At 38.8% G+C, this 12,750-nt stretch overlaps 2 protein-coding genes across 4 annotated transcripts in view; both read left to right on the forward strand.

The window, feature by feature from the left end:
* Positions 1 to 2,851, forward strand: part of polr1a (RNA polymerase I subunit A) — a 35,157-nt gene extending 32,306 nt beyond the window's left edge. For both annotated transcript variants that reach the window (XM_034883045.1, XM_034883046.1), the window contains 3 exons: positions 589 to 706; positions 827 to 991; positions 2,323 to 2,851. In XM_034883045.1, coding sequence (XP_034738936.1) covers positions 589 to 706; positions 827 to 991; positions 2,323 to 2,423 — 384 coding nt within the window. In that variant the 3' untranslated portion in view covers positions 2,424 to 2,851. The remainder of the gene's footprint in view (positions 1 to 588; positions 707 to 826; positions 992 to 2,322) is intronic.
* Positions 2,852 to 3,976: 1,125 nt separating this feature from the next.
* The window catches only part of st3gal5 (ST3 beta-galactoside alpha-2,3-sialyltransferase 5), a 27,197-nt gene continuing 18,423 nt past the window's right edge, over positions 3,977 to 12,750 (forward strand). For both annotated transcript variants that reach the window (XM_034883072.1, XM_034883073.1), the window contains exons 1-2: positions 3,977 to 4,095; positions 6,515 to 6,632. In XM_034883072.1, coding sequence (XP_034738963.1) covers positions 6,601 to 6,632 — 32 coding nt within the window. In that variant the 5' untranslated portion in view covers positions 3,977 to 4,095; positions 6,515 to 6,600. The remainder of the gene's footprint in view (positions 4,096 to 6,514; positions 6,633 to 12,750) is intronic.

Below are 12,750 nucleotides of genomic sequence, written 5' to 3' on the forward strand. Positions count from 1 at the left end.
TTTGGAAAATGGCTGCAATGAAACAAAGAGTGAAAAATTTAAAGGGGTCTGAATACTTTCCGTACCCACTGTAAACTGCGAATGGCTCATTAAATCAGTTATCGACGTGAGAGAGATACAGAAAATACGAGAAATATACTAGAAATAAGATATAAAGTCTGCCATGTTTTTTCTAAGTTGTGCAACAAAACGAAACCAAGCACAACTAAGAGTTTTGAGTTTTGATGGGATGTGGGTTTGACTTAGTAGTGTAGCATGTCCTTTTTTGTCTGTTGTACAGAAATGTCTGATCAATGTGTCATATAATCTGATCAACATAGTCTAATTTAATTCCATTGTGCCCTTTTATGGACTAATAATTTCAGATATTTTACTCAGACGTGTGACTTTTCAGATCGGTTGGTCATAATGTGACAAACTCTTTGTAGTGGATTTGAGTCTTGCGAAATAGGTATTATATTTAATTTTGACTGCAACAGCATGACTTAATAATAAAATAGTTTTTTATTAGGCTTAATTGCTCAAGAAGTGTTATTGTACCATTGTTTGGTGATAATCCCAACATTGAGTCTATACTTTTTCCTCCAGATCTTGGACGTCAACAGACTGTACTCCAATGAGGTCCACGCCATGGCTAACACCTATGGGATCGAAGTGGCTCTGAAGGTGATCGAGAAGGAGATCAAAGATGTCTTTGCTGTCTATGGTACACACTCACACACACACACACACACTTCCACAGTAAAGCCCCCGATCTCAGACCACCATATGGCGGTCGGAACCGCTCATGCTTTTCGTGTGTTTGTATTTCTCTGTCCGTGTCTAGGCATCGAGGTGGACCCCAGACATCTGTCCCTGGTAGCAGATTACATGTGTTTTGAAGGTGTCTATAAGCCGTTGAACCGGCACGCCATCCGCTCCAACTCCTCCCCTCTACAGCAGATGACCTTCGAGACCAGCTACAAATTCCTCAAACAGGCCACCATGCTGGGTGAGGAGTGGATGATGACACTAATAATGCTGAGAGGGGAAAAAGCCATTTCTACATAAGATTATTTAATGTATTTTGTGTGTTTAATTGGCAATTCGCAGGTTCAAACCTTTTTTCTCAACAGCCACTTCAAAGTAATTTCACACGTGGTCCAACGTAGTTATAAAACATATCCTGCAAGCTTTCTAACGATTGGACAAAAAGTGCACTTTGTTAAAAATGCCTACAACGGATTTGTCAAAAACATTTATTTTCAACTCAGTGTGATATGTAGCTCAGTCCAGCTCAACGGCAATTTGAGAAAAAGCAGATGACAACACCAGTTGCTAATAAAGCCGCAAGCTGCGAGCCCAAGCTCAAACCTTAATTTGCGCCATTCCACGTCCAGTTATTGTGCATTTAATGCGCCCCCTAGTGGTTGACTTAAATGAGACTTGAAGTATATGTGTGAGGTCATTATGTAGACATTTCCTGGACGTTTTGTGTTGATTGGACAAACATTTAGTCATTTATAGCCTGATTTGTGCCAAATCACCTGCCGATTGTTTGCATTCATAGCGCCCCATGGTGTTCAATTTGAAAGAAACTTTCAGGGGCTTGGTTCAGGTACTCATGAGGACATTTGCTGAGAGATTTGTGATAATTGGACAATGTATATGTGATTTATAGTAAAATGTGTGTAATGTCACTTACCGATCTTGCGCTTGTAGCGTCCCCTAGTGGCGGAGGTATTTAAAACGGTCTGGGTGTTTCTGGGGCATTCATCTGAACATACCCTGTGAGTTTGGTGGGTTAGGATACTAGTGGGGTATGTACAAAAAACTGTCTGGGTATATGTGGGGCACTTACCTGTTTTGAGTAGCAGTTTTTAGCCGTTGCATGTTCTGCTTTTATTGAAGTCTGTTCTGCTTTTATTGAAGTCTGTTCTGCTTTTATTGCAGTCTGTTCTGCTTCGGGGAATTCTTCCAGTTAAAACCTCTGAATAGAGGATGACGTGTTTTACATACTTTCTGTGGTTAACCATGTCCATTTTGATTGTAATTAGTTCCTAAATTCCTGCAGTGGAAAGGGGACCAGTAATGCAAATGGAGATCTGCTCTATTTGCTTTTCAGTGGACCAAAGTCTAGTTAAAAATACAATAAAAGTGAAAAACATTCCATTTGAAAAGGATTTATTTATACTACAGTTTCTTTCAACCAGTATGTTTTTTAGTGAAGGTTAATGGCAGTGTCTCAGGGAAGTTGAAGCCATTTTGGATTCCAGTTACAATTCGTCTCCTCCTTTGTTCGTCTCCTCCTTTGTTTATGTGTTTTTCTCGTCCTATTCTCAGGGTCACATGATGAGCTGGTGTCACCCTCAGCCTGCCTGGTGGTGGGAAAAGTGGTCAAAGGTGGAACAGGACTGTTTGAACTGAAACAACCTCTGCAGTAGCAGAGCAGATTCTTCTGACGTGAACGATAAAGGACTCGTCACGTGGACTCATATAATCAGAGCTGGAGAGGATTACCCTTCACTTCTGCTGAGACACACTGTAGTTGACAAATAAATAAGAAGGACAACTTTTATCTTGATTCTTTTTTAATGTTGTGAATGAGACAGCCTTTTTGTGTCAAATGTTCTTTAATATTTGTGTTTTGAATGAAACTCTTCCTGAATTAATTCATTTGAAAATTAATGGAATCTAGCCATTGTGAAAAACAACGAAAGCTCTCTATTGGGAATGAAAGCTCACTGAGCAGTCACCGTATCATGCATATATCCACACATGATTCCATTTCTCAAAGCATAAAATCTGGTAGACAACCCTTTTTTTTTCTTTGTATTTAAAATAATAAAATGCAAAAATGTGTATAAAAACAGTGTGTCTTATTCTTTTTGTCTACAGTGTGACATTTTGGGGGTTTTATTTCTAAAACCGTGAACATTTTTCTTCTTTTTCCCTTTATTGAAACTTTCAGTGGTAACACACAGTGGTATTGTGTAGGATCATGTGGTAGAAGCCATCCACGATGGGGGTAGGCTCTAGATTGTGGCCGATACACGTTGACGTCACCACGAGCGGAATACTGCCAGACAATTCTCCCGATTAAAGAGGTTCATTGTCTGCTGTACGCCGGGCCTCCCTCCCTTCTCCAGATTTGCTGCTGGAGGAGGGACATGAGCCAAAAACTCGACCATATTAAAAGTATTTAACATGTCATAGTGTATTTATTTTTTTATTATTTTCCTTCTTTAAAAATCACTAGAATGCAGGAACTATCAGAAAGTCATTTTTTTAGGGGTAGGACACCCAGATCCTTAAAATACTGAAAACACCTTTATCTGAGTAAATTAGCACATATATATTAAGATAATGCTGCATTTACACAAAAATATAATAAACAAACGTTCTGAAAACTTACGTGATGCAAAAAAAGGATTGTCTTAATGTAAATAATCACTGGGAAAGTTTCATTGTGATACTTGTTAACATATTTTCCCTATTCATCGGCAGTATCTCCCTCTAACACTGTGCAGCAATGGGAAATTGTGGCATCACCGATTTCAGAATATTTTAATACTTTCCACCACTTGGATCTCGTAGGATTTTTTATTTTTTATTTATAAAGGACAACATAAATCAACATTTTTGTAACTGTGCCAATGTTAGCCAGTCAGCCAATTTTCAAGTGTAGTCCTTTGGCCAGATGAGTCCAGACCAAAGCAGGAAGAAGCAATAACAAAAAAACATCAATACAGGTTACACATAGCAATAAAATCAGCATTGCCATTTTTGGGAAAATTCATTTATTTTTTTCCTCACACATGCGTGTATTGTACTAGGAACTATTTTTTTCTTTTTATTATGTAGAATTCAATTTATACTAGGGGCTAATAACATGGTGGAGGGCCCTTGTTACGAATAAATAAATAAATGGGAAAAACGGAAATGATGGGAAGTGTCCTGACCGCTGATTGGCTCGCTGGGTGAAAGAGGTCTAGTGCTTTCTTTAACTGTCTATGGGCTAGTGGCGCTAGGATGAAGAGCTAACTGGATAAGCTGAGCATGTATTTATTCTACCAAAAGGATTCGTCATGGCGAAACAGTGGCGTCCATGAAAGGGTAAGTAAATACGTTAACACATGATATAGAAGAAATTGTAGTTTAAAGTATATACTTTAATGCAAAACGGCGTGTGTTGTGCATGGTTAACGTTCCGTTTGGTCAGCTGCGGAATAATTAAAACAGCAGAACGAGTAACGGTTTACCATTCCTTGTCACTGTATGGCACGAGCAAAGGAACAATTATCTTACTTAAGGTTAGCTAACTTTACGTAGGCTGCATTGTTGAACTTTATTGTCGTTGTTGCTACTAAAACGTTATCGTTTGTCCCGGTTTGAGGCGGAATGGCTTGATTATTCGAGTTAACAGCCGTGTCCCGACGCGTAACGTGATGCGTGACAGAAGTGCAGTATTTTATTACGGCGGTGCCAAGCAGCAGGTTAATCGCGTAACAGTATAGCAAAATGCACATTATGGGTAACGTTATCTGAAGTGTTTCAGCGGAAGCAGAAAAAAACAGCATAAGGGTACATTAACGTTACTCCTCCTTGACCCAAGGCGTGATGTTCTTTCATATCCATAGGCAATATAAAAAAAAAAGAATATAGTAGACAGACATGGCAGAATTGCGGTGGTTCCAAGCAGGTTTTTTGCTTTGTCTGTCCGTTACATGTTAATGCTGTGTGGGACTGTCACGAGGGGTCTAGGGCTACATTTCAGTGATCTACACATTCCGTAGTAGAAACTGTTGAGTTCTATAGCTAGCTAATAGTCACTTAACCCTTGTGTTGTCTTCCCGTGAACATTAAAAATGAACACTTTTGTTGACGCTTTCTATCGACGTTTTTAAGTTTTTCTTAAGTTTTTGTCCCTTTTTCAACATTTCTGACGCTTTTTTTCCAATGTTTTTTCTGGAATTTATGGTCAATAAACCTCATTTATAGGAAATGAAACTTATGTTTGAGTTAGAAAAGCAGAAATTAGGAATTATTTAGATGTTATGTCTCTGTATGTTGTTGGTAATAAGACAGGAATATGTCAACTTTTACTCAATACTATTTCAAAACCCCTTCAGTTTTCTTTCAAATGGTATAAAATTGAATAAGACACCCCAAAATTAATGAATGTAGAGATTTGTAAGAAAGTTTTTTTTAAAGTGGAAAAAAAATGAATATACAAACAATATTACCTCAAAAGTTATTAACTAATTTAGAATTTTTTATTTTATTTTATTTTTTAGAATTTGTGTTTGTTTGTTGATTGTATTTGATGTGTTCACAATGACATTATGTGGTTTATGTAATCGATGAACACTGCTTTTGTCATTTCTTTTGCCAATAGTTTGTCACCAAAAAAGTCATTCGGAGTATGTTTAAAATTATTAACTCTGCAGATAATTATTCATGAACAAACCTGATTTGACATTGATGTTGAGCTAGTATTATACTGTGTAACATGGAAACAAATGACATAACATTATCACTGATCTCAATCAGTTCATTGGGCAATAACCTCCAACATATTCAAGTAAAACATTGCACAGGGAAATAAAAAAATGGGGAAGTTAGAGAACCAAATAGCCTAATCTGCTTTATATTTTTATTATTGTGGTTCCTTTATTTATTTATATCATTAATGCAAAAAAACTTGCGAGACCTGGCGGCACAGATAAGCTAACGTCAGCTAGCGTTTGTGAACGCTCTAACAAAACTAAACCCTGTGACGGGGTAATTTGCTGTATTACGAAAACAAATGAGACCAACATGCAACTTAAATTGCAGCCAATCAAAAACATCTTTAACATATGTATTAACATTATTTAAATGTACATGTTATAACAACATAACACATGTTATACATGACATTTAAGACTCTACAAAGGTATAATGTGAAATTTTAGTTCAGATAATCCCATAAAACATTTTCATATAATCAAGTGAAAGTGAAAGTGCCGTACATTGTTGGTTCTGAGGGCCATGCTTTTCCCCACAAACTTAAACAACAGTTAATAAGCACCATCAAGGCCAAATCAAGGGTTGCACTCAATAAATGACCATAATAATATCTCTCCCATGAAGTGAAAACAGGACAAGGGCATTGCATGATGACACTATTGGCCCTCTTGATTTTAAATGAAAAACGTTGTTGTGATGTGGGATTTTTGTCGTTTTTTGGGCCGCAGAATTTGATGTTTCAGCTAGGAATTCTACTGAAACAATTATCTGGACAGTCGTCGCTCGCCTGATTTCCCCCCCCCCCCCCATCTTGTTCTCAATCTCTTACAGATAGGCAGGTAGGCAGCCTAGACGCTGAGTCATCACTGTAGTTGTTCCCGTTACAATTACTTTTTTTTCCCTTTCAGTTTTATTAATTAACTTATCCATTAAGGTAATGCTGTTGTTTAAGTAGGCTATACCATGAATACGTTGTTCAGTAATGTGGCTAATAGAGGTTTTGTGACTCTCCCCGTGTGGCCAGGACAAGATCCATGAGAGCCAGGGGCGATCAGGCCTCACCACAGAAACCAGAGGAGTTCCCAGATTCCACTGGGGAAGGAGAACAACATGAAGTTTCCTAAACGCTGGACAGCACACAGGTAACATTCACATGGCACGGCACAAAGACTCCTACTGTTCTTTTTGAACCGCTCTGATTAGATAGACACTGGCAGCTTGCTCTCCACTGTTCTTAAGGTAACAAAGTAGAAGACCGGGATCATTTACAGTCGTAGCCAGTTTGTTTATGACTACTTTGTTATGGGTGCTGGTAGCTTTCCATTACTTTTAAAAGTGGTTATAGCATTTAAACTGCAGTTTTAACATTTAAGAAGCAATAAGAATTTAAAAAACAAATCCACAGCATAAACTAATACAGTATGTGGCCGTTTGGTTTCACCCCAAATGCTGGCATATCTCCCTGTGTGCAACAACAAGATAAAACCCAACTCTGAAAGTGCAAGAAAAAAAGAGTGAATTATCTCACTCTGTGGAATCGGGTTTGTTACACTGTGAAAAAACTAGTGCAGTGCCTGTTTAAAATGTGCCTGTTTGGAACGTGCTAGTCTTCCTGTATTACTGCCTGCAGCTCTCTCTAGAACCATTATACGCCATTACATTACCATTCATTAAATTACCCAGCATGATATTAGAGTTTAAAGCTCCACCTTGAACAAACAGTTAAGTCTTCACTTGACGTAAACATTCAAATACAGGACTGTGTACTGTGCGGTATTAATAGTTTTAGCCTATTAATAAGCAATAGTTTTACAAAATCTTGGGAGTACTACTTCTACCACTGCCGAGACACAGTCATTACTTTTCGTAAAACGGTTTTCTCCCTGATAATTTAGGCTTATTCCTTGGTCAAATATCCAATCAGATTATATTAAACATTTCTTGCTAAAAAATCCCTAAAGAGATCACCGTTATTTTGGGGTTTATTTGTGAAAAATAATCAAAATAAACCTCAACGCTTTTCTCTTTCACTTCCCGTGAAAGTGAACGACGTTGTGTGCTCTATTCAAATCTCAACCCCCTTGTTCTTTCTTTCCTGTCATGTTGCTGTGCGAAAGAATATGTAATTGTTTCTGTGGCACTTTAAAAATCCAAACCCCAGCGTCTTCTCCTGACCATGTTTACTCACCACAGGGATAAAGGCTCTGGCGTTACTAACGGTTACTCTCAGTCATCTTATTGTTAAAGACACCAGTCACACAATCCTGGCTAAAGTCAAGGCTGGCTTTTTAAATGTCGCTTAATGAACAATAAATACAGAACTACAGTTGCTCTTAGAGTAGTCTGATACATATTCATTTTCTAAAATATCACTGTGACTAATACAGAGTGTAGCCTCAAGTCTAGCCACCACATCCCCATCTTATTTTAAGATCAAGGGCTTTTTTTCTGTAATAACAATAGTGAGCAAAACAGGGCAGTTCAAAACATGCCTGTTTGGAACGTGCTGATTGCTTGGCCTCCCTTATTGCTCCCAGTTTTTTTCCAGAACCATTGTTCAGTTCAGTTTATTCTTTGTCCCAGAAAGGTAATGTGTATGCAGCAGAAAGACATCACATAAGAATGCACTACACAAACCACACAACAGTTTACACAATAAAAACGGCAAGAAAGGCAGCAGCTTCAGCCTGAGTTTAAGAATGAATAGTTGCAGAGTTAAACCCAGAAATGATTCACAGAAGGCTCCCAAAGCACTTAATATGCAACCCAACTCTATACCACTGACTTACTGTGTACTTCTACTTCAGAGGAAAACATTGTACTACTACGTTTACAGAGAAATGTTACTGGTTTCGTTGCAGAGTGATCAGATTTCACTCACAAAATATCCCAATAAAAATATAATGGGTTATCATTCATTAAAGTACCCACCGGGGTCTGTGCAATCATCTGAATTTTGATTACAATCACTAAAACAAAGTAATCGAGAGAAAGATTTGTTTTGCGCATTTTGTATACATTTTTGCATACATAAACTCTTATTTTGTCTTGTGTTCTGAACGAAAAAAGTTAAAACGAGAAAAGTATTAAGGGAAATTTTACATGTTTTTTTTAAAAGTTTAATAAAGAAATGCAACATCTTTCCAAAAGCCAATGAATAATTGATTGCTCGTGATTTCCATATTGACCAAAATAACTGCAATTATGATTTTGTTCTTTATAATTATGCAGCACTTACTATTGGCGGTTTTCCACTGCGTGGTATCTACTCGACTCGCCTCGGCTCTACTCGCTTTTTTTGGTTTTCCATTACAAAAAAAAGTCCCTGGGACCTGCTACCAGGTACTTTTTTTAGTACTACCTCAGTCGAGGTTCCAAGCGAGCCGAGGCGAGCCCAAAAGGTGACGTGGAAACCTGCAGACTACTGGTTGGTCGTCACTTATGACTGCGTTTTTAGCAAACAAAAGTGCGGAGTGTGTTTCCAGAACAAACGGGACATTTAAAACAAATCAAGCCGGACACCGACAGATTATCCACTTTCTGCACTATTCTCACTTTTCAACGGTTCGGGCTACTAGCGGCTTCATGTCGTTTCCAATATTGCACACTGTTACTTTAAAAAACAAGACAATATATATATATATATATTGTCTTGTTTTTATATATATATATATATATATATATATAACAAAAGTTTTTATTTAGATTTTCAAGTAGTGCATCAAACCCTCCCAAACGTCCCGGTCTTCTTCCTCTGCACCCCGTGACAGTGTCCCCCCGGCTCTGCTGGCCCAGATGCATCCCAGTCGTTGTCATAAGCCTCTCCGTGACTCTCATAAAGATTATAGGAAGCCCAGCAGGTCACAACCGGAGATTTCACCGGTCGGACGTCACCCACCAGACGGTCTGCTGCGGCGGTTTTGCAAAGCGTGAATGCTCTGAAACACACACAGCACACAGCAAACATGTTGGTGTGTAATCATGGTTGCTAAAGTTCATGTACTTTATATAGCGTATAGTAAATACTGACTGCGACGCTGAACACATGCAAATGTTAGCTAACGTTGCCAGGAAACTTAACTTACCCTTTTGTGTCAGCGAACAACAGTCATGTCGACGTCTGAACTCCGTTAGAATTCCCAAACTCCTGTTTTTTTTAGCGGTGATTTTCGTTGCTTCCTTCAGCTTCTTTTGAAACAAAACATTTCTTCTGGCTGCGGCAGGTAGCCGACGTGCTGTTGTGAGCCGTGCTGAAAATTACGTCATCACGCGTTGCTATAGTGACCAGCCAAGCTGACGCTCTGCAATGGAAAACGGAAGCATAATGGGCCGAGGCGGGCCGAGGCAAGCCGAGGCAAGCTGTTACCAGCAGTGGAAAAACGCCATAAGTGTCCTAGCAGGGGCGTGTATAGGACTTGAGGAGGTTCAGGGCTTAGCCCGGACCCATTCAAACAAATCGAATGCATGCAAAACGGGGACTGGCTTTCCCAGCTTGTCAATAGCCAGCGTATGTTCATTTAATCTGCCCAGTTTGTAGATGTTAGTTAGAGGGTACTAACCCTGACTGGCCTGGTAACCCAGTGTTGGCCACTGGGTTTTGTTTCCAGATTTGTTTGGTGACTTATGATGCGGGGGATCAGGCGGTCCTCCCCCAGAAAACTTTGAGCATTGAACACTTTATTTCCTGCGTTATGGTGAATCTTTATGCATCTATTTCTACCTTTTTCTGCATTCATTAATGCAAAGGGAAAAGAACATAATGGCATATAATTCTGTAAGGCTTTCAGGCATTCTGTATTGCTTTATCTATGTATTCTCCTGTAGATCGACTTTTCTAATTATATCTTAGTCAGCGCACGTAGCCCACGTATAGGCATCATTTACGCTTCCCTCCTCTTCTACGTCTTTTGTTATAGATAGAAACCTCCTTAAATGTGCATTTGACAATCAATCACCTTAGGGATACATAATAAACCCCTGGACTGTCATATTTCAAATGTGTTTGAGCAAGCTACCTGCTCATGTTCCAAACGTTGTGCACATTCAAAATATAACTCATCCCATCTGTGTTGTCTGAGATTGGGGGGAGTCATATTTTGAGCAAAGTTAAGCACTGAGGTTCATCGGAGCAGCTGGGTACTAAGAGACGGCAAGGACAGTAAGAAAAGGAGGCTGAGTGGTGCATATTTAAAATGAATGGTCAGGATTTAAAGGGGAATCTGTGCTGATTCTATTTCATAATTCATTGAAATGTAATGACGCCTGACAATGATGTTGTTCAGCTCTACATCTCCACCAAGTCCATCACCACTGCAACTCACTCCACTTTGACCATTGGCCTTAGTGAAAATAAATCATGGATGCAAACCAACTTTCTCATATTTAACTGTGACAAATCAGACATAATCATCATCTGTCCCAAATTCCTCTTCAGAACCACTCACAACATTTGCTTCATCATCTATAACTCCCCTCTGTCTCCCACTTCACACATGCACCACATCAGGAGTTATTTTTGACAGCAGCCACTTCTTTGAAAGGCATGTCATCCAAATCACCAGAACTGCTTTCTTCCACCTTAAATATCACTTTATTTTGTGATTAAAATGTTTGTATATTTGCACACTTGACATTTTCCAGTAAGAGGTACAGCCATCTTTATTTATCATTTTTGTATTACATTATCTTACAAAATTATTATATATGGTGCTAACAAAATAATAATAATAATAATAACATTACAATAAACAAAACTTAATAACATCTTGTGAATAGGCCTATGTGATTTAATCAGTGGAAGGTTCTAAAAATATTAAAAACCACAAAGAGATACTTGACCGACTCTTTGCAGTGAACTGATGGAAATGGAAAATGTGAAATATGACGTCAAAGTAACCTCAACTAGAGAATGACTCCCACATAATATGCATTGATAAGCCTATACTGTGTTTATGGAAATAAAGATGAACTTTAATACAACAATGTTAAATTATTTAAAAAGCAGCATGTCATACAGGGACAGAGGGGTGGTGAAATGCGGGTTCTGGGCTCTAGCTAAATCAGAAAACATATTTATTTAGGTGGGTCGGTGGATTCAGGTTCGGAAGGCTTTGGCGCCAATCTGGGAATCTATAACAATCAGGATTTTAATTAAGGGGAAAAAGTGATAGATAGCGCTGGGCTGGGCTGGGCTGTGGCTCTGTGTCTTGTCGTGCTGCGGCTCTGTGTCTTGTCGTGCTGCTGATGCTCAGGGTGCTGGTGTTGTTCTAATTGTTCATCTGAAATAGCGAGGCTGGATGTTGGGATGCTGAACTCCTCTTTGCTAGCATCATCCCAGGTGCCATCATGCTCTTTGTTAGCGTTAAGCTGACTTTTGAAAAAAGTGGAGATGGTTGGAATATTTCTCCTAATTAAATCCTCTCTGCTTTCCTTCTACCTTTCCATTTTGTAGCTTTACTGCTCCAGTTTTTTTCAGATTTAATAATGGCATTGTCACAATTCATTAGTTTTTAAATGGCAACATAACCAAATCAATGCCACTCATTAGTAATTAAACCTAAACAGATAATGGAAGTCCAAACTGCCTGTGAGCTTACGCTGTACTATACGGTGATTCCTCTACTGGGCGACAGTAAGTTGCGTGGTTATGAAACAATTTCTTTTTTACAAAAACGTCTGCTACAGAGTCCAAGGTAAGCAAAACCATTTCATCTCGTAAGTGACTTGTTGCTCTTGCACATAACCGTGTTCCTTTTGTTCCTCACACTGGGAATGAAATCAAGTTAGTGAATGTCTGGTCTCGATATGTTTACAACTTAATCAAATCTAAGCAAACTCATCGAAGATATCCGATATCCAAATGTCAGTATCCTTGCTAGATCTACACAATGTTTTGATGCTATCACGTAGCGTCATCCGTCTTGGCTGGTGCATTGCAATAACAAATACATTTGTGTAAAGTAATCCCCAGGCTTTATAACTGTGTTAAGTAGGGAGGGATGATTAGGCACAATATGTAATGCATTCTCTTACATTTTCTTTCTCGTTATCATGAAACTTGGAAGGGATATAGCGTCTTTTTAGCCCCAGTTAACAAAAAGTGAGAAAAACTGCAGTGAGATAAACAAATTGAAGGGGTTGAAAAGCAGGAAGAGGGAGAGCCAGAGGAGTTGGGGGAGTTTGTGGCGGTTTTCCACTGCGTGGTATCTACTCGACTCGCCTCGGGTCTACTCGCTTTTTTTGGTTTTCCATTACAAAAAA

This window comes from Etheostoma cragini, chromosome 10 (assembly GCF_013103735.1).
Source record: "Etheostoma cragini isolate CJK2018 chromosome 10, CSU_Ecrag_1.0, whole genome shotgun sequence".
NCBI classification, from domain to species: Eukaryota; Metazoa; Chordata; class Actinopteri; order Perciformes; family Percidae; genus Etheostoma; species Etheostoma cragini.